General features: G+C 44.8%; 1 protein-coding gene and 1 pseudogene across 1 annotated transcript; both read right to left on the reverse strand.

The window, feature by feature from the left end:
- Nucleotides 1-213: 213 nt before the first annotated feature.
- Nucleotides 214-9396, reverse strand: LOC139551268 (serotransferrin-1-like; annotated as a pseudogene).
- A 3221-nt stretch (nucleotides 9397-12617) lies between these two features.
- On the reverse strand, nucleotides 12618-21834 carry LOC139550924 (UBX domain-containing protein 7-like). The gene is made up of 11 exons (XM_071362195.1): nucleotides 21678-21834; nucleotides 20498-20654; nucleotides 20241-20308; nucleotides 20045-20110; nucleotides 19787-19899; nucleotides 19442-19588; nucleotides 17901-17991; nucleotides 17668-17801; nucleotides 16949-17486; nucleotides 16596-16675; nucleotides 12618-14784 (listed from the first exon to the last, which is right to left on the reverse strand). Exons 1-11 carry the CDS (start codon nucleotides 21775-21777, stop codon nucleotides 14623-14625), a joined length of 1656 nt encoding a protein of 551 aa, XP_071218296.1. The 5' UTR covers nucleotides 21778-21834; the 3' UTR covers nucleotides 12618-14622.
- Nucleotides 21835-22032: the final 198 nt, after the last annotated feature.

The raw sequence follows: 22032 nt of genomic DNA on the forward strand, positions 1-22032 counted from the left end.
CCCTGGAGTTAGCGCCTGTTGTCTGCTCTGAGAAGCAACAGTTGGGGAGGTAGCAATGAGCTAACGGTCAAGAGAGAGAATTTGTGTGTGTAAGTATGCATGCACATTAAAGTGTGTATGTGTGCACACACGTTTGCGTGTGTGTGTGTGTGTGTGTGTGTGTGTGTGTGTGTGTGTGTGTGTGTGTGTGTGTGTGTGTGTGTGTGTGTGTGTGGCCTCACTTTTGTGCAGGAACCGGAAGGCGCTCATATACTCAGCTCCCAGGTAGAGGAAGGAGTTGGTGTTCATGGGCAGCTGCACCAGTTTCTGAGGGGAGTCCTTGAACGTCAGGTTCTTGGCTGCGTAGCCATCTGATGAGACAGGTTGAAGCCCTGCTGGGGACAAAATGAGTAAGCACTCTATCCAGGTCACATGCTGATTTCAAACATTTTTGTATGATTTTGTCAATGGCAGGTGCTTGGTGTGGGAAGAGCGACACAGTTACGTCATCAATGACCACACAAAGGTACCTCATCAGTGACTGATCGGGGGTGAGTAGAGAAAGGCAGAGAGTACTGATAGAATGAGGAAGGACAGAGCAAAACAAGGATAGACTGAAAATGTTGGAGGTTGAAAAACAGACATGTACTGTATATGTGGGTTATGGTTGTACATAAACTCAGCAAAAAAAGGAACATCCCTTTTTCAGGACCCTGTCTTTCAAAGATAATTCGTAAAAATCCAAATAACTTAACAGATCTTCATTGTAAACGGTTTAAACACGGTTTCCCATGCTTGTTCAATGAACCATAAACAATTAATGAACATGCACCTGTGGAACGGTCGTTAAGACACTAACAGCTTACAGTCGGTAGGCAATTAAGGTCACAGTTATGAAAACTTAGTACACTAAAGAGGCCTTTCTACTGACTCTGAAAAACACCAACAGAAAGATGCCCAGAAAGATCCCTGCTCATCTGTGTGAATGTGCCTTAGGCATGCTGCAAGGTGGCATGAGGACTGCAGATGTGGCCAGGGCAATAAATTGCAATGTCGGTACTGTGAGACACCTAAGACAGCGCTACAGGGAGACAGGATGGACAGCTGATCGTCCTCGCAGTGGCAGACCACGTAACACCTGCACAGGATCGGTACATCCGAACATCACACCTGCGGGACAGGTACAGGATGGCAATAACTTCCCGAGTTACACCAGTAACGCACAATCCCTCCATCAGTGCTCAGACTGTCTGCAATAGGCTGAGAGAGGCTGGACTGAGGGCTTGTAGGCCTGTTGTAAGGCAGGTCCGCACCAGACATCACCAGCAACAACTTCGCCTATGTGCACAAACCCACCGTCGCTGGACCAGACAGGACTAGCAAAAAGTGCTCTTCACTGACCAGTCGCGGTTTTGTCTCACCAGGGGTGATGGTCGGATTTGCGTTTATTGTCGAAGGAATGAGCATTACACCAAGGCTTGTACTCTGGAGCGGGATCGATTTGGAGGTGCAGGGTCCGTCATTTTCCAAGATGGCATAGCAGTCAGACGTCCTTTGTCCTCGTTTTGTCGTGTCCCGTGTATATATTTACATATTTTCTTCGCATATCTTTTTATATATATTTTTTCTTTCTAAAAACTCAACTTCAAAATACTCTCCTACAACCCGCCTCACCAATAAAAAATAAAAAAGTATTATTCACCTCAAATCTGAAATCCACAACAGAAGCTAGCCAGAAGCCAGCCAGTTCACTGGCTAACATTAGTATTCAGCTAACCACGGTTGGCAGTCATCAGCTATCCTTTAGCTTGAAAAGCTTTCGCCAGTTTTGTACAACGCGACTCAGACCAGAGCATACCGGACCTATTTTCTCTCCATATCCCCGGATTTCTACCGCAAGCTCTGGACATTTACACCTGCATATTGCAGCTAGCTAGTTGCTATCCGAGTGACTATTGGCTAACGTCGGTCCCGGAGCAAACATCAATTATTCCGGAGCTAACCAGCTGAAGAGTTCCATCAGCCACTCCTGGGCTACAATCACCTATCCGGACCCGTTTTACTGCCGATGTGGAGCCCCACCGGGCATTCACGACTGACTACCGACGTTATCTGCCCGAGGGAGTTATCCAACTGGCTCCTCCGTCACGACGTTACCCGAACGCCCATCTGTGGCCCGCTAATCGTTAGCTGCCTTATCGGCTGCTATCTGAATAAGTCTATCGGACATTTTTTTCTTGGGTCACTATAACTATATCTATTTTGCCAATTGGATTGTTCCCCTCTACCACACGGAACCCCACTAATCTACCGACGGAAACGCACGAGGTGGCTAAAAACAGACCTCCATCCTATGCTAGCTTGCTACCGATGCGCCGGCTAGCTGTCTGAATCGCCGTGACCCCAACCAACCTCTACTCACTGGACCCTTATGATCACTCGACTAAGCATGCCTCTCCTTAATGTCAATATGCCTTGTCCATTGCTGTTCTGGTTAGTGTTTATTGGCTTATTTCACTGTAGAGCCTCTAGCCCTGCTCACTATACCTTATCCAACCTTTCAGTTCCACCACCCACACATGCGATGACATCACCTGGTTTCAATGATGTTTCTAGAGACAATATCTCTCTCATCATCACTCAATACCTAGGTTTACCTCCACTGTATTCACATCCTACCATACCTTTGTCTTTACATTATACCTTGAAGCTATTTTATCGCCCCCAGAAACCTCCTTTTACTTTCTGTTCCAGACGTTCTAGACGACCAATTCTCATAGCTTTTAGCCGTACCCTTATTCTACTCCTCCTCTGTTCCTCTGGTGATGTAGAGGTGAATCCAGGCCCTGCAGTGCCTAGCTCCACTCCTATTCCCCAGGCGCTCTCTTTTGATGACTTCTGTAACCGTAATAGCCTTGGTTTCATGCATGTTAACATTAGAAGCCTCCTCCCTAAGTTTGTTTTATTCACTGCTTTAGCACACTCTGACAACCCGGATGTTCTAGCCGTGTCTGAATCCTGGCTTAGGAAGACCACCAAAAATGCAGAAATTTTCATCCCTAACTACAACATTTTCAAACAAGATAGAACGGCCAAAGCGGGCGGTGTTGCAATCTACTGCAAAGATAGCCTGCAGAGTTCTGTCATACTATCCAGGTCTGTACCCAAACAATTTGAACTTCTACTTTTAAAAATCCACCTCTCTAAAAACAAGTCTCTCACCGTTGCCGCCTGCTATAGACCACCCTCTGCCCCCAGCTGTGCTCTGGACACCATATGTGAACTGATTGCCCCCCATCTATCTTCAGAGCTCATGCTGCTAGGCGACCTAAACTGGAACTTGCTTAACACCCCAGCCATCCTACAATCTAAGCTTGATGCCCTCAATCTCACACAAATTATCAATGAACCTACCAGGTACCACCCCAAAGCCGTAAACACGGGCACCCTCATAGATATCATCCTAACCAACTTGCCCTCTAAATACACCTCTGCTGTTTTCAACCAAGATCTCAGCGATCACTGCCTCATTGCCTGCATCCGTAATGGGTCAGCGGTCAAACAACCTCCACTCATCACTGTCAAACGCTCCATGAAACACTTCAGCGAGCAGGCCTTTCTAATCGACCTGGCCGGGGTATCCTGGAAGGATATTGATCTCATCCCGTCAGTAGAGGATGCCTGTTTTTTAATTTTTTAAATGCCTTCCTCACCATCTTAAATAAGCATGCCCCATTCAAGAAATTTAGAACCAGGAACAGATATAGCCCTTGGTTCTCTCCAGACCTGACTGCCCTTAACCAACACAAAAACATCCTATGGCGTTCTGCATTAGCATCGAACAGCCCCCGTGATATGCAACTTTTCAGGGAATCTAGAAACCAGTATACACAGGCAGTTAGAAAATAAATTTGCTTCCTGCAACACAAACTCAAAAAAGTTCTGGAACACTGTAAAGTCCATGGAGAATAAGAACACCTCCTCCCAGCTGCCCACTGCACTGAAGATAGGAAACACTGTCACCACTGATAAATCCACTATAATTGAGAATTTCAATAAGCATTTTTCTACGGCTGGCCATGCTTTCCACCTGGCTACCCCTACCCCGGTCAACAGCACTGCACCCCCCACAGCTACTCGCCCAAGCCTTCCCCATTTCTCCTTCTCCCAAATCCAGTCAGCTGATGTTCTGAAAGAGCTGCAAAATCTGGACCCCTACAAATCAGCCGAGCTAGATAATCTGGACCCTTTCTTTCTAAAATTATCTGCTGAAATTGTTGCCACCCCTATTACTAGCCTGTTCAACCTCTCTTTCGTGTCGTCTGAGATACCCAAAGATTAGAAAGCCGCTGCGGTCATCCCCCTCTTCAAAGGGGGGGACACTCTTGATCCAAACTGCTACAAACCTATATCTATCCTACCCTGCCTTTCTATGGTATTCGAAAGCCAAGTCAACAAACAGATTACCGACCATTTCGAATCCCACCATACCTTCTCCGCTATGCAATCTGGTTTCAGAGCTGGTCATGGGTGCACCTCAGCCACGCTCAAGGTCCTAAACGATATCTTAACCGCCATCGATAAGAAACAATACTGTGCAGCCGTATTCATTGACCTGGCCAAGGTTTTCGACTCTGTCAATCACCACATCCTCATCGGCAGACTCGACAGCCTTGGTTTCTCAAATGATTGCCTCGCCTAGTTCACCAACTACTTCTCTGATAGAGTTCAGTGTGTCAAATCGGAGGGTCTGTTGTCCGGGCCTCTGGCAGTCTCTATGGGGGTGCCACAGGGTTCAATTCTTGGACCGACTCTCTTCTCTGTATACATCAATGATGTCGCTCTTGCTGCTGGTGAGTCTCTGATCCACCTCTACGCAGATGACACCATTCTGTATACTTCTGGCCCTTCTTTGGACACTGTGTTAACAACCCTCCAGGCGAGCTTCAATGCCATTCAACTCTCCTTCCGTGGCCTCCAATTGCTCTTAAATACAAGTAAAACTAAATGCATGCTCTTCAACCGATCACTGCCTGCACCTGCCCGCCTGTCCAACATCACTACTCTAGACGGCTCTGACTTAGAATATGTGGACAACTACAAATACCTAGGTGTCTGGTTAGACTGTAAACTCTCCTTCCAGACTCACATCAAACATCTCCAATCCAAAGTTAAATCTAGAATTAGCTTCCTGTTCCGCAACAAAGCATCCTTCACTCATGCTGCCAAACATACCCTTGTAAAACTGACCATCCTACCAATCCTCGACTTCGGCGATGTCATTTACAAAATAGCCTCCAATACCCTACTCAATAAATTGGATGCAGTCTATCACAGTGCCATCCGTTTTGTCACCAAAGCCCCATATACTACCCACCACTGCGACCTGTACGCTCTCGTTGGCTGGCCCTCGCTCCATACTCGTCGCCAAACCTACTGGCTCCAGGTCATCTACAAGACCCTGCTAGGTAAAGTCCCCCCTTATCTCAGCTCGCTGGTCACCATAGCAGCACCCACCTGTAGCACGCGCTCCAGCAGGTATATCTCTCTGGTCACCCCCAAAACCAATTCTTCCTTTGGCCGCCTCTCCTTCCAGTTCTCTGCTGCCAATGACTGGAACGAACTACAAAAATCTCTGAAACTGGAAACACTTATCTCCCTCACTAGCTTTAAGCACCAGCTGTCAGAGCAGCTCACAGATTACTGCACCTGTACATAGCCCATCTATAATTTAGCCCAAACAACTACCTCATCCCCTACTGTATTTATTTTGCTCCTTTGCACCCCATTATTTCTATTTCTACTTTGCACATTCTTCCACTGCAAATCTACCATTCCAGTGTTTTACTTGCTATATTGTATTTACTTCGCCATCATGGCCTTTTTTTGCCTTTACCTCCCTTATCTCACCTCATTTGCACACATTGTATATAGACTTGTTTTTCTACTGTATTATTGACTTTGTTTGTTTTATTCCATGTGTAACTCTGTGTTGTTGTATGTGTTGAACTGCTTTGCTTTATCTTGGCCAGGTCGCAATTGTAAATGAGAACTTGTTCTCAACTTGCTTACCTGGTTAAATAAAGGTGAAATATATATTTTTTAAATGGTCTGGGGTGGTGTGTCACAGCATCATCGGACTGAGTTTGTTGTCATTGCAGGCAATCTCAACGCTGTGCATTACAGCGAAGACATCCTCTTCCCTCATGTGGTACCCTTCCTGCAGGCTCATCCTGACATGACCCTCCAGCATGACAATGCCACCAGCTGTGCGTGATTTCCTGCAAGACAAAAATGTCAGTGTTCTGCCATGGGCAGCGAAGAGCCCGGATCTCAATCCCATTTTGCACGCCTGGGACCTGTTGGATCGGAGGGTGAGGGTTAGGGCCATTCCCCACAGAAATGTCCAGGAACTTGCAGGTGCCTTGGTGGAAGAGTGGGGTAACATCTCACAGCAAGAACTGGCAAATCTGGTGCAGTCCACTGCAGTACTTGATGCAGCTGGTGGCCACAGCAAATACTGACTGTTACTTTTGATTTTGACCCCCCCTTTGTTCAGGGACACATTATTCCATTTCTGTTAGTCACATGTCTGTGGAACTTGTTCAGTTTGTCTCAGTTGTTGAATATTGTTATGTTCACACAAATATTTACACATGTTAAGTTTGCTGAAAATAAACGCAGTTGAAAGGACGTTTCTTTTCTTGCTGAGTTCAGTAGGGCTTGGAGGTTCTAGATTTTCAGAATGCTACTCACTGGAAGGCCCCGGCATAGTCATAGTAGGGTTCCTTGTGAGACCTTGAGCAGTCTCTCTTACACAGCTGCATGGGTGAGCCTGGCTACGCCCCTGCAATGCTGGGACATGAACCCTAAGAACCCTTAGTGGCTCCTGGAGCGAAGCTGACCAGGAAGCAGTCGCTCACCGCTGGAAAACAAATAAACACATGAGAAACTGACTTAGCACATCAATTCATTTGCTGCATACAACAATCTGATTTATCCATATCTGACAGGCCATGAAAACTACAGCAACCGAACAAACGATGTATATAAATAGAGACAATATATAAAGCCCAATATGTATACAAATAATCTGACCCACACAAACATAGAGAGGAAAAACCACACCATGCAATGATAGAGATACAGTATTAAGTACATCCGACACACATTCCTCACTCTTAGGGAGTCAACTACAGACCATCAAACACAACCAAGTTTCAGTCATTCAAACTCACCTCCCTCCACAGGTTTGTCCTCGATGCCAGCCCAGTTGATCTGGTCCATTGTCACAAGGGTGCCCATGGGAATGTTCCAGCCTGCAGATTTGCAGAGCCCCGTGTGGCAGGACTTCTTGCCCCAGAGGTTGTTGAACCCGAAGCCAGTGTCATTCTTGGCCATGGCCAAAACATAATAGCAGATGTCAGAGTCTAATGGGCAGGAGAGGAGACATCAATACAACAATCAGAAACCAGATTTAGCCAGAATCCATTTGATCTGATTCAAAGTACAGAATCATCAACTTTCTATTGGCCTATCGGCAACTGAAGTGCTAACGGTCACTGTATACCCAGTCTCTTCCATTCTTGAACTTGGACTTGAGATACATACCCTCGCCGTAGTCCTCTGCAATGATTGCAGGTAGTAAGTGTTGAGGCCGGCTGTCACTGTGTAGACGTCTCCTCCATCCCAAGTGATGGCATCGGCCTCACCTGCCTGGCAGAGACAAAGAGAGAGACGTTGAGTGAGAAAGTGTGAAAGAACGCTAGATGTGCGCCTCACATTGTCATTTACTTTAAGCAAGCATCTCAACTGGTGCTGTGCTGAAAACAATTCTTCCTGTGGCTAATTGGAACCTTTTGCTGAACTCCAAGAAACTATCCCTCAAAAGATTATGTCAACTATGAAATGTATAAATGAAACACGTGCGCTATTGCAAAAGTCATTGCATGTCTTCAGCTCTTGGTCCAAATTTTCAACACCATTTCAACTTTCCTTCAGCTGGGGCAGCCTACGCTGTAGCTGAGGACAGAAGAAATGGTCGGCCTATCCGGAATACTTGGGCCCTCCATACCCTAACAACCCCTACCATTGATTTTCTAAACCCAGAGGCGCATCATTGTGTGACTTCCGGAAGAGCTTGCGAAACAGACCAGGTCGGGTTTGAGAAGTCAATGAGAGAAGTGAAAAATTCTTCCTTTGCTGTTCATTTTCTCAAAACCTAAAGACACAATCTAGATTCGAGCCAATGTCTTAAGTAGTTGAACATGTTATTACTCCAACCTCGTAAAAGTTACAAACTGACACGTTTTCATTTCTGTCAAAAAAATGACTTTATATGGAAGAAGTGCCTTCGGCCTGCACCCGTCAAATCACTTATTACTCATTAAAATCAAGCCTTATTTCACAACGGGTCAGTTTTATTGTAGCCTCCCCTGACTGGAAGTGCCGTTATTTCCTAGATCTTTATCATAATAAAGTATGGGAGTGTATTGGGAGGGGATGGATGAGCAGCAAGTGGAGACATTTTGGAATCTCCAAGTCTGCTGCCAAAAAATCCAAAAAGACAAACAACCCCCTCACCCACACCAAAACACCGTATGGCCCTGTATTCATAAAGAGTCTCCGAGTAGGAGTGCTGATATAAGATCAGTTTAGCATTTTAGGATTATATGGACAGAGGGGGGGACCTGATCCTAGATCAGCAACCTATGGGCCCTGAAATGAGACAGGGCTTTCCATTCTGGCTTCTCAATATTCAAAAGTGGCCAGTGGCCACAGATACTTTGTTTATTTACCCATTCCCTATGTCTACCATGAAATTAGAGACTTCCGGGGCTCTTTAGTCCAAGGTAGGTAGCCTACAATTTGGAGCTGTGGTTTGCCAGTTTAAATCCTAAATGCGAAGGGCCATTGTGCAAAACTGCACTATGCGCTCTGCACTGCAACTGACCTTGTGCGCCAACCTTTCCATGGGTGTGTCTCAGGGGTTGGGATGACATTGTCCGCAGTGCACTCTGAGAACACTCGGAAACTATAAGCATTCTGACAAGGACATGACCATTGATTTGAACCAAGTGGCTGGTCAAATGCATAACCACAGCGGGACACACACATCCACACACTCTCTTGCTCTCTGACACACACAAACACAAACACACACACAGTATCATGTGAACGTTGACCCTGTGACCTCTGAGTCAGCAGTGTCAGAGTGCAGTGACAGCTCCTGGTACACATCCAGCAATAAAGACTTATGTTAGTTACTGGGCCAAGTTGCACAAGTTCACAGCATTAATTGGTGCTCTGGGTCAACATGGAGAACAGCCTTACCATATATAGAACTTGAGTTTCACTGAAGGATTCACTGACTTCCTTCTTGTTCTTCATCTCCACCAACTTTTGGCTCATGTCCATGTGCAAATAATGAAGGGTAATTTCGGCATCATCCTACTGGTTAACTATTAGGCAGAGTGGGAGAGGAGGGTCTAACAGTAGTGGTCAACTAGGCCTTTCTGACTGTGCAGAACCATATATGCTTATCAGCAAGGATATATTATGATCGAAGTCGGGAGTGCTGTATGCATGTTATGATATGGCAAATTTGAGCCATACTGTGTATTCAGCAAGGCGTACCTGTTGGCACCAGAGGGGTCTACTACAGAGCAAGATCATGAGTGAGCCAGCTTACTTTGATAAGCAACAAGAAATAACTACGGATGTTCTGGTTAAAGCTCAAATTAAATATGAGTTCTTGTTTGTTTAATCAATTAGGCCATGCCCATTTCCAGCTTGTTTTTCAATAAAAAATAAAAAAGTAATAGGAGAATATTTAGGCAAGTTAGCTAGTCTCCTTGATGCTGCTTTGTAGTATATCCTTCTGCTATTCTTGGCAAATAGATATCAATAACATAGACACCATACAGTCACGAGTTTGTGGAAAGCATGTTACATGTGATGCATTTAATTGACCTTTCACCCTAACAGTGTTCATCTATCCATTTCTCTCTCAGAAAAATGTGGGACTGTCTGCAGATGAAAGTCCATGGAGAGACACCTGCATGTCCCGCCAGCAAAGAACTGGAGCAAAAGACGAGATTCCCGAAGGTGCGAGCCAAAAGCTAGCCTTTTGCTCAAGTGTAGTGCATGGGTTGTCAACACTGAAACCGGAGTTTGTAACCTCTACCTACTTCATGCAAATCACTCTAATTGCCCTGCACAGAACGTATAACTAAATTGCCCCCTTGCAGCTAATATGGACTACTTTTATCCCCCTAACGATTAAGGTTAGGATGGAACCAACCAAAATCATAAAACGATTTAATACAAAATACATTTCACCAAAATCAAGGTTTCATAATTATTGGCACTCCTCATTTAGTACTTAGTGCAACCACCTCTGCCTCTCCTCGTATGCATCTCTGTATCGACGCTGTATCTGACCAAAACGTTCAATTTGTGTCTCATCTGACCAGAGCACCTTCTACCAGTCATAATTTAAATGACGTTTGGCAAACTCCAAGGGCTTGCATCTGTGTCTTGGGGTCTGAAAGGGCTTCCTTCTGGCAACCCTTCCAAAGAGCCTGTGGTTGTGGCCTGCAATTCCTTCACAGTGATTCTTGGGGATGTGGTTGCTTCTCTCACCATCCTCCTCCCTATCCTGGGGTGCAAAACGCATTTGCTTTCTCTGCCCATGAGGTTTTCAACTGTTCCATATCTTTTACATTTTTAAATAATTGCCCTGACAGTGCTCAGTGGTATATTCAATCGTTTGTGGATCTTCTTGTAGCCATTACCAGATTTATGAAGGTCTACGACCAGGTCTACGACCATTTTGTTTTCTTCATGGTGTTGGATGACAAAGGGATATTGCATGCATGTTACCTTATTTTTATACCCTAGTGAAACAATAAGTGATGTAATGGCTCAATATAGTTCCTTAAGACTTAGATAAACTTAAATAAGTGGAGTTTAATTTTGGTATGTTATTTACAATAATCTTTAATGGTGCCATTCATTTTAAAACCTTGATTTGGAGGACATTGATTTTTAATTAAATCATTCCATCGAAACATTAAAAGTACAGTATTTCTCACGTTGGTATTCTGAGTTTCTCTACAATTATATTGTTTATATTTTTTAAAGTATTGTTTGTGCATTGCCAGTCAGGGGTGACAGTAATTTTAGAGCCCACTGTATATATACACTACATGACCAAAAGTATGTTAACACTTGCTCCTTGAACATCATGGGCAATAATATGGAGTTGGTCCCCCTTTGCTGCTATAACAGTCTCCACTCTTCTGGGAAGGTTTTCCACCAGATGTCGGAGCATTGCTGCAGGGACTTGCTTCCATTCAGCCACGAGCATTAGTGAGGCCGGGCACTGATGTTGTGTGATTAGGCCTGGCTCACAGTCAGCGTTCCAATTCCTCCCAAAGGTGTTCGATGGGGTCGAGGTCAGGGCTCTGTGCAGGCAAGTTCTTCCACACCGATCTCGACAAACCATTTCTGTTTGGACCACGCTTTGTGCACGGGGGCATTGTCAGGCTGAAACAGGAAAGGGCCTTCCCCAAACTGTTGCCACAAAGTTGGAAGCACAGAATCGTCTAGATTGTCATTGTAGGCTGTAGCGTTAAGACTTCCCTTCACTAGAACTAAGGGTTCTAGCCTGAACCATGAAAAACAGCCCCAGACCATTATTCCTCCTCCACCAAACTTTACAGTTGGCACTATGCATTGGGGCAGGTAGCGTTCTCCTGGCATCCGCCAAACCCAGATTAGTCTGTCAGACTGCCAGATGGTGAAGTGTGATGCATCACTCCAGAGAATGCGTTTTCGCTGCTTGAGTCCAATGGCGGCAAGCTTTACACCACTCCAGCCGACGCTTGGCATTGCGCATGGTAATCTTATGTTTGTCAGCGGCTGCTCTGCCATGGAAACCCATTTCATGAAGCTCCAGACGATTTGGTTTCAATTAAATGGATTCATTGGTTCTGGGAATCTAGAAATCACCATACAAATACGCCAACATTTATTCAAGACAGTTGTATGCAACAAGACCCCATGTTGAACTACTGACTCAAATCAGAACTCAACAGATTGATAGCTCTCCCACTGTTAAGATTCTTAGCTTACTGCAAAGTTGATGAACCCTGTGACAGACAAATCCAAACTATGAGTAAGGGTCAAAGTTAGATTAGCGATATTGTACATGGTCCCAATCCCAAACTACTTGTTATCTCTCCCTCTAATATCTGACTAGACTAGATAGATATTAGTTATGTTGTAACAGCTCCCCCTCGCTAACCATTCGCTGGGCTAGATCATACTACCTGGTAGATAGGTGAGTGCAACTGAGTCCTACACTATGAATCAGGTTAGAGGAGTTAGAATTGACCAAAGTTATCTGGCTAAGTTCAACTCGGGATAACGGGATAACCGATACCAGGAAAGTGGCTCACCTTTTAGCCAGGTAAATTTCAAAGGCAACAAACTTTTTAGAACCAACCTGGTCTGGGGCAGGCTAACTCAATCGATCCTTAATAGTGTCTGAGCCATAACTTGAGTACCAATGAAATTAGATACCCTCCCTCGCGCAAATATTGTGTTATCATCCCTTTCATTTGAGAAAGACAACTGATTAAATATTTTATTAATCAAATGTTTTGTGTTAAAAAAAAATAGTAATATTAAAATACCTATCACATTACACATTTAGTAATGACAGCATTTGCTCTCCAAACTGTACGTTTTTGTGCCCGATTGGATATTTTTTTTTGCCAAAGCCACAACTAACCATAGACATATAATCCATAGGATGGCAGTACCCATTCAAGTCAAGACTGGCAGCCATTGCTAGTGTACCCATGAGTTTAACAGTCAGACTGGCAGGGTTAGAGGTTTAAAAACCCTTCTATGGATTATATGTCTGTGGCCACAATGCAACAAGCTGTTCCACAGATAGAAAGAGCGATTGGAGTGGGGAAAAGGTGCTCGTGCATTGATAAGCACACCAAAGATGTCCATAAAATAAAGACGTCACTTCTAAAGGCCTATTTCACACCATAGCCTGCTGAATTCACAAGATAACTTGTCTTTCATTGCGCCACAAAATGTAAATGTGGCACTGACTCGCCAATGGATTGATGTTTCAACATTGTCTCAATGAAGAGTTCAGCGTTCGACTATCCACGTGCGAGGCTGACGAGAAATATCCACCTTCGTAATACGGATAAAGCCTGACCTTGAATGTGAAGCAAACTGAAGCTGGCTAGCTTTTAAAAAGCCTGAGTAGATCTAGCTTGCTTTGTACTATAAACTGGGTGGTTCGAGCCCTGAATGCTGACTGGCTGACAGCAGTGGTATATCAGACATATACAAGGGGTAAGACAAAACATGTATTTTTACTGCTCTAATCACGTTGGTAACCAGTTTATAATACCAATAAGGCACCTACGGGATGTGTGGTATATGGCCAATATACCACGGCTAAGGGCTGTGTCCAGGCACACGGCGTTGTGTCGGGCAGAGAACAACTCTTAGCCGTGGTATGTTGCCATATACCACAAACCCCCGAGGTGCCTTATTGCTTAAGTATACCACTCTGGTGTCCCAGGTCTGAATTAGTCCCTGATTAGGAGAGGATGAAAAGCAGAAGTGTCTTGGCCCTCCAGGACCAACATCTAACAGCTCTGGGCTAGAAAGAGTGATAATACCACAACCCATTGTGGTATTACACTGACCGAGATCCTTCAGGTCATTGGGGCGGGTACCAATAAATACCTGAGTGATATTGTAGATTCATGGGGTCAATTTGGGTTTCTTGTGGCCATTTTCAATGCATCATCACCAAAACTATACTTCTGAGCTCGTGGTCACAATTTAGACAGATTGCAGATACATAACATCGTATAAATTGAATAGAACAAACAAGCCAAAGTTCCCTTTGTTTTGATGATTATATTTAAGCATCAGCATCTTTTCTTGGAAATGGGGCAGCATATAAAAAAATGAATGAAATAAGAAAAAACTAGACTACATGTCAATCGCTACACCACCCCTGTACAGTGCAGGTTAACAGTTAAGTACACCTCACCCCCCTCCCCAAAAATCCCTCACCTCCCCTCTCCATTGATTCCCTTATTCAAAGTCACCCCCTTTCTCACGTTCACTACTGCAAAAGCTCCTCGCCCAATCAACACGGAGACGAGCAAATTTGGGACCCATTGGAGCTCAGGGTCAGAGTTCAAGCCCCTCCTTTACCTGGCTGTAGGTGTCCATGACTCAAAAAAATAAGTATTAACAACTCAGGGGATAAAAGTATTTTGTCTGCTAACTCTGATGCCAGCTCTGATCATTATCCGGGCCCTCAGCTTATTTCTAACTGTATCTCTAATGTATTCTACTCCGATTGGTTTATTACCTCAGAATAAAACTAAAATCAGAATAGAATGCCTTCGGTAATTGACGATGAACAAAATGCCCTCTAACAAAGTACACAGCCAGCAACTTCCTCCCAGTCGAATGATGGATAATGGAGTCCATCCACTGTTCCAAAAGAACAAAAGGTTGCAGCATGTAACGTCCTCCTGGGTAATTGGTGATATGGGTGTGGCCTGAAGAGATAGAAAAGACAGGGGCTTAGTTCCTCTCCTGCACAAATACAGTCTCCTGTGGACATAGCCCCGCCTCCTGCAGTGTGATGTCATAGTCCAAGTGGGCCAGCTTCCGCCGGGGGAAGTTTGTGACGAGCTCGAAGCGTTCGTTGGGGTAACCCTTCGACTGGACGTGTCTCACGAGAGCCTGGATGGGGTGGAGAACACAAGAGGAAGAAGGTAAGTAACAAGTCATGGTAACAGCTTACTAAATAACAGCTTGATAACTACAGTGGCAAGAAAAAGTATGTGAACCCGTTAGAATTACCTGGATTTCTGCATAAATTGGTCATAAAATTAGATCTGATCTTCATCTAAGTCACAACAATAGACAAACACAGTCTGCTTAAAATAATAACACACAAACAATTATAAGTTTTCATGTCTTTATTGAACACACCATGTAAACATTCACAGTGCAGGGTGGAAAAAGTATGTGAACCCTTGGTTTTAATAACTGGTTGACCCTACTTTGGCAGCAATAACCTCAACCAAACGTTTTCTGTAGTTGCAGATCAGACCTGCACAACGGTCAGGAGGAATTTTGAACTATTCCTCTTTACTATTCCTCTTTGTTCAGCAATATTCTTGGGATGTCTGGTGTGAACCGTTCTCCATCACCGTCATGCCACAGCATCTCAATCGGGTTGAGGTCAGGACTCTGACTAGGCCACTCCAGAAGGCGTATTTTCTTCTGGCCGACAGATAGCTTTCCATTCTTCTGCAAAATGTCTTGATAAACTTGGGAATTAATCTTTCTGTCCATGATAGCAAGCTGTCCAGGCCCTGAGGCAGCAAAGCAGCTCCAAACCATGACGCTCCCTCCACCATACTTTACAGTTGGGATGAGGTTTTGATGTTGGTGTGCTGTGCTGTGCCTTTTTTTCTCCACACATAGTGTTGTGTGTTCCTTCCAAACAGCTCAACTGTAGTTTCATCTGTCCACAGAATATTTTGCCAGTAGCGCTGTGGAACATCCAGGTGCTCTTTTGCAAACTTCAAACGTGCAGCAATATTTTTGGGGGACAGCAGTGGCTTCTTCCGTGGTGTCCTCCCATGAACACCGTTCTTATTTAGTGTTTTACCTATCGTAGACTCGTCAACAGAGATGTTAGCATGTTCCAGAGATTTCTGTAAGTCTTTAGCTGACACTCTAGGATTCTTCTTACCCTCATTGAGCAATCTGCGCTGTGCTCTTGCAGTCATCCTTGCAGGACGGCCACTCCTAGGGAGAGTAGCAACAGTGCTGAACATTCTCCATTTACAGACAATTTGTCTTACCGTGGACTGATGAACATCAAGGCTTACAGAGATACTTTTGTAACCCTTTCCAGCTTTATGCAAGACAACAATTATTAATCTTGGGTCTTCTGAGATCTCTTTTGTTCGAGGCATGTTTCACATCAGGCAATGCTTCTTGTGAATAGCAAACTCAAATTTTGTGAGTGTTTTTTATAGGGCAGGGCAGCTCTAACCAACATCTCCAATCTCATCTCATTGATTGTACTCCAGGTTAGCCGACTCCTGACTCCAAATAGCTTTTGGAGAAGTCATTAGCCTAGGGGTTCACATACTTTTTCTAACCTACACTGTGAATGTTTAAATTATGTTGTTTTTTTGGTCTATATTGAATACAATACATTTGTGTTATTAGTTCAAGCAAACTGTGCATGTCTATTGTTGTGACTTAGATGAAGATCAGATCAAATTGTATGACCAATTTATGCAGAAATACAGGTAATTCTAAAGGGTTCACATACTTTCTGTTGCCACTGTAGTTATAGGCATGGAAGAGCCATGTCCTCTATGTTAATGTCCCAGGGAGTTTGTGTCAGTTGCATTTCAACTCAGGATGAATTGAAAATCAATTCTTGAACTGAAAACTGACCAGGACTTCTACGTGGACTTATTTCAGGTCATGAATTGAACCGAAGACCTAACACAAGAGTCCATTCTCACCATAAGCTTAGCCTTGAACGATAGGGCGATCTGCTCTCTCTGGCCATCTGGATAGCGCAGCATCAGTCTGGCCTTGGGACCTGACGATACAATACAGGAAGAATGCAGTCAGGGTAGAGATGGATGAAGACGTAGATATACACACACAATTTACATTTGGTCATTTAGCAAACGCTCTTATCCAGAGCGATTTACAGGAGCAATAAGGGCACATTGACAGATTTTTCACCTAGTCGAACCAGCGACCTTTTGGTTACTGGCCCAATGCTCTTAACTGCTAGGCTACAATCTCAAAGTAACAGTCACAGCCACACACTTAAACATGATGCGCAATAACACAGTAGTTTTAATACCATTGTCATCAAGGCAGTCGAGGTCGGAGGTTTCCGTCTTAACAGATCTGGAGCTTTGGCCAGCTGAGGTGCGATGGTTCTCCCCAGAACGATGCTCTGAGTCTGGGTCGGCTTGGGAGCGGGCCAGGGTGGCCGCCGGAGGCTCCAGGTGGTTCTTTTTGCTCTCCTCTTTCCTGTGGCTGTTCTCTTTGTGGGGGGACTTCCTGTGACGGACGGGGGGACTGTCCGGCCGTGGCGGGGGCTGGGGGGCTGCGGCTGCAGAAGTGGGAGGGGCTGGTCCTGGAGGGGTGTGTCCGCCAATGGAGTAGGAGCTGCCCTCCCGGGGTTCTGTTGTCTCGTTGTCCGAGCCGTCGACAGAGATTAGGCCCTCGCTGTCAGAGAAGGGCTCCGCTTCGGAGTCTCCGTCCGAGTCTGCATCTGCAGAGTGGGGGGAGTCAGGGAGGTCGGGGGCGGAGGACGACTCATAGTGGGTCTCCTGGAGAGAGGCTCGGATGGCTGCCTCCAACTGGCTGTCCTCACTGGCGTCTATCAGACTCTCCTGAGAGAGAGATGGGGAGAATAAATCAAACAGAGGTGTGAAAGAGAGATAGAAGTGATGAAGAGAGAAAGAGTGAACAGACTGAGAGAATAAAGTTACAATGTGACTGGAATTAGCAATATGGACCTTATTTAAGAAAACACAAAGAGAAAGCTGAAAAAGAGAGTAGGAGGTGACTCACGGAGCGGGCGCGTTTGGCGGGGGGCGGGTGGCTGGATGCCGGGCCATCTAGCTGGCCATGTTCCGTCAGGAAGCCCGTCACCTGTTCAAGAAACGAAGCCACGTCCAACTGGTTCCACTCCACCATCTTCTGACCTGCAGAACGGTCAAACACGAGCATCGTCAGTAAGACTTTCAAAACCTTTTTAGTGTTAGTAACTGATCAAGCACTCAGAAACCCAGAGCAGGCCTCACCTGTCCGGGGGTCCAAAATGGAGATATAGGGAAACTTGTTGAGCTTGTAGAACTGGATATACCTCTGTCCCTCTTCACTGTCGTGGTAAACCTGTCAATGCAAACACACACACAGCAGGTCAGCTCCCCTCAACACGCATCTATGGCACACAGTGTGTGTGCGTGTGTGGAAGTGACAGCGTATGTACTGTGTATGCATGACAGACCAACTGGCAGGTGTCTTCACTGACATTTTCAACGTGTCCCTGATTGAGTCTGTAATACCAACATGTTTCAAGCAGACCACCATAAATCCATGTACATACTACCTCAATTGGGCCGACCAACCAGCGCTCCCGCACATTGGCTAACCGGGCTATCTGCATTGTGTCCCGCCACCCACCACCCGCCAACCCCTCTTTTACGCTACTGCTACTCTCTGTTCATCATATATGCATAGTCACTTTAACCATATCTACATGTACATACTACCTCAATCAGCCTGACTAACCGGTGTCTGTATGTAGCCTTGCTACTGTATATAGCCTGTCTTTTTACTGTTGTTTTATTTCTTTACTTACCTATTGTTCACCTAATACCTTTTTTGCACTATTGGTTAGAGCCTGTAAGTAAGCATTTCACTGTAAAGTTGTACTCGGCGCACGTGACAAATAAACTTTGATTTGATTTTATGACAAGGAGAAAAATTGTGACAGTAACCACATTTCTATCCGACCATTTCATGCAGATGAATTACCTGACATATAAAAATAAAATAAAAATCACAACCGTGCTGATGGAAACATGAAACGCCAGCACAATTTTATAAATGCCTGACAATGTTCGTTCGACATGGTGGAATCTTTTTGTGTCTGTAAAATAAAATGATGAGATAAATGGCGGTGGAAACTACTTTATGCGCAGATATTTATATAATAGCCTTCATATCCAAGTAAACTTGGGAGTCACGCTAAGATATGTTGTGTGGTCCTAATAAACATGCAGTTTGTTAGGCTAAAGATAAGTCAGGTGGTGAAAGTGCACGGTAAAAAGCTTGACGCTCAATTCCAATAAATATAGAGGGTCTTAGTCTGGTGATGATCGATGCTTGGCAGCCGTTTTACAACTACAAATAATATTGCTCTTGTCCATAATAATCTCATAATGTAGGTAGACTACCCATACAGTATATGTGAGCTGTTGGCTAGAGCACATGTACCAAGACCAGAATGGGCACATTTGCTATAAAACAGTTTTTGTGACAAAACCATCAGTAGAGTTGAAAATGAGCTGAAACCAATTTAACTTGAATTTTTCATTCGGTATATGGGAATTTAACGGCTTAAGTTTTTTTAAAATGTGAACTACATCATCACGCACAACCTTTTATCAGCAAAAAGTCTGATATAAAACATCTCTGGTGGGAAAAAATATTCTATGCAGATTTTATAATATTTGCATGAATATCTGCTGCAAACTGGATGGAAACCTAGCTACTGAAACACAAAGTATTTATTTCTGAATGGGAAGGTGACATTTCATGTGTGAGTGCACATTCGTACCTGCCAGAATATGAAGTGCTCCCTGATGATGGTCCGGACCGCGTCGTTGCTCCATACGTCTCTGTTGAGACACTGGCAGGCAAAGTCCTGCACATTCTGGATGTTGATCATCAGCCACTTGTTCTCCAGCTGACCACAGTCCTTCGCCTAGAGAGAGAAAGGAGCCAGATAGGTATTAAGCAATATGGTAATAGCCTTGCCCTCTGGCAGGCTAGGTGGAATTGTTACCATATTGCTTAAAGGCCTATTCAATCCTTTCGGCTAAGGGTGGTTTGGATGACGGTCGACTGACAGTCCTCCGGGTCAAGGGAGCTTGGGTGTCCAGGGGGGGAGGGGGATCCTCACCGTCTCAAAGCTGCCTTTGTGCATGAGCTCGACAGGGGGCCGGAACAGATCCGCCAGGGTGCTGAGTTTTTTGTCCGCCGCACTGCCGTTCCTCAGCTCCTGCTCCTGGCGGACTTAAAGAGAGCAGAGAAGCCTTTAGCGTATATACCACAACCTGACCAAGATCACAACACAAGTAGTGCTTTGCCTGATGCCTGATGCCTGAAGGCTGGGTGGCACTATTTTCTATGCAAATACATACACATGTAGGCTACTTACTGGTTTCTGTTTGGAAGTCCCTAAAACCGTCAAATATGGAGCGGGCAGGTCTTCGTCGCTTTGGCGCTGCGAGAGTGGTAGATGGAGAGAGAGTGAGAGACTGTTAGATGACTGAGACAGAGGGAGGGGGTGACAGAGGGAGCATCAAGTTGTAGTGAGGTAGGCTAAATTATGGGGTTGCTCTGCAGTACTGTACCTCCAAACATAGGCTCTGGCTCCACCAGTATGTCCTGCTTCTGAGGGATGGGCGCACGCACTTCGTCACTGCAAAACAGACAGACAATATTCAACTTCAATTCCAGGAGCGCAGACCTTTTTCTCATGAACGTGCTTTAAATGAAAAACAATAAGACCAGGACTGGCGATCTCTCGAAGTTTGGGTTTGTTTCATCACAGGCCCAATCTCTTATGACCCTGCAGTTGTTGGTGTGGTGGAATAGGCCATTGACTTACTCTGCGGGGGGAGCTTTGCTGCTGGATGCCCCTGCTGAACTGGAGCTGGTGCTGGGCTCCTCTGCGATTCCCCCTCCGTCCAGGAACATGGTCACTGCCATTTCTAGATTGTTGTTGCATGCTTCTAGCATATGCTTCCCCACACTCTCTGTGGCACCTGGGGAAATGTAACAAATAGCATGGATGACACACACACACACACACGTGACCAGATGTATTACATCTGAAATATATTTTGTTGCATTGAATCATTTCTTAATTGGTTGACATAAGCCATGTTATTAAATGTTTCACGAGATCTGTACACCAACTAGGATCAATCCAAAAACGGACTAATGCGCATGCGCGGTTCTTGTTTGAGCTCAACGCACTGGCAGAAGGATAATGGCACTTTCACTATGTATACGTTTTATCTCCATGCATGGTAATCAAGAACTGTGTGACATGTGCAATTTACATGCAATCTAAACTTGCATGCAAAAATGTCTGCATATATAGATGGTTAGTTTGTCATGTTTACTGCGCATGTCTGTTTCACTTTTCATGTCTTCTCGACAGAACATGATACGATCACACAAAAAATGGGATGATTCGGCCAAATTGCCATCTACATATATATACCATTAAACATAGCATCATTAAATTACAATTTTAATGCAAACTTTGTGTAACAGTAACGTTAGCAGAAGGAGGCTGGTGTGGTGCTTCCGTTCCGATCGCTTGAACATGACAGGCGGGAGATGTTTCAGCCATTGTAAGGTGGAGCCTAGGCTAGGTTAGCTCGACAAGAGGAAAATGTTGCACCCAACGTCCATTCCACAGACATGAGAGAAAATAAGGCGAGTTATTGCACCTCTAGATACTCAAAATGACTTTTGGGGAAACTCTAGAAAGCCATTTTGTGTCAGACATCATCCCAAGACAATTCTATGTAGTCTTTCCTGGGGGTAATTTTATGTTTAAAAGTTATATGTTATATTCTGGTGACCACACACTTGACGGTCGTAGCTATCTCCAGTTATTTTCCCCCTTGTGTGACAAGAGGGGGCAGTAAGTAAGCACTGATGCCCCGTCTGATTTTCCTGCGCAGCTTTCTGTGATGCTGGGGCGACATGATTGTTTTCGGAAGATAACTCATGAAAAATTTACATTGTAACAATAAAATAAAAACACATTTTACCTGTAATAGATGTGAACTGTTGTATTAACCCATTCACCCCCGGAGTTGATGCGTCCCCGAGCGCCGCCATCTTACCGCCACCAACAACAACACAAATCATGCGCGTGCGTACTGCCGTTCTGTACTCGCGAGCTTTGCCTGGATGGCTGCGTCACACAGACTTGTGTTGGATTGTGGGTAATGTATTTCATTACCCTATCTCTGGTTTGACTACGTTGGCTGAGTAGCAGGCCGCCCCTACCATAGCTCAATGGCCCTTTCAAGGGTTTCCTTTCAAGTGATACTGTTATCTTTTCTTCTCTTCACAGTATTCACAATAGTACAGCAGTTTTAGTCAATACATGTAATCTAATTT

The sequence above is a fragment of the Salvelinus alpinus genome, chromosome 23 (genome assembly GCF_045679555.1).
Source record: "Salvelinus alpinus chromosome 23, SLU_Salpinus.1, whole genome shotgun sequence".
Lineage (NCBI taxonomy): Eukaryota > Metazoa > Chordata > Actinopteri > Salmoniformes > Salmonidae > Salvelinus > Salvelinus alpinus.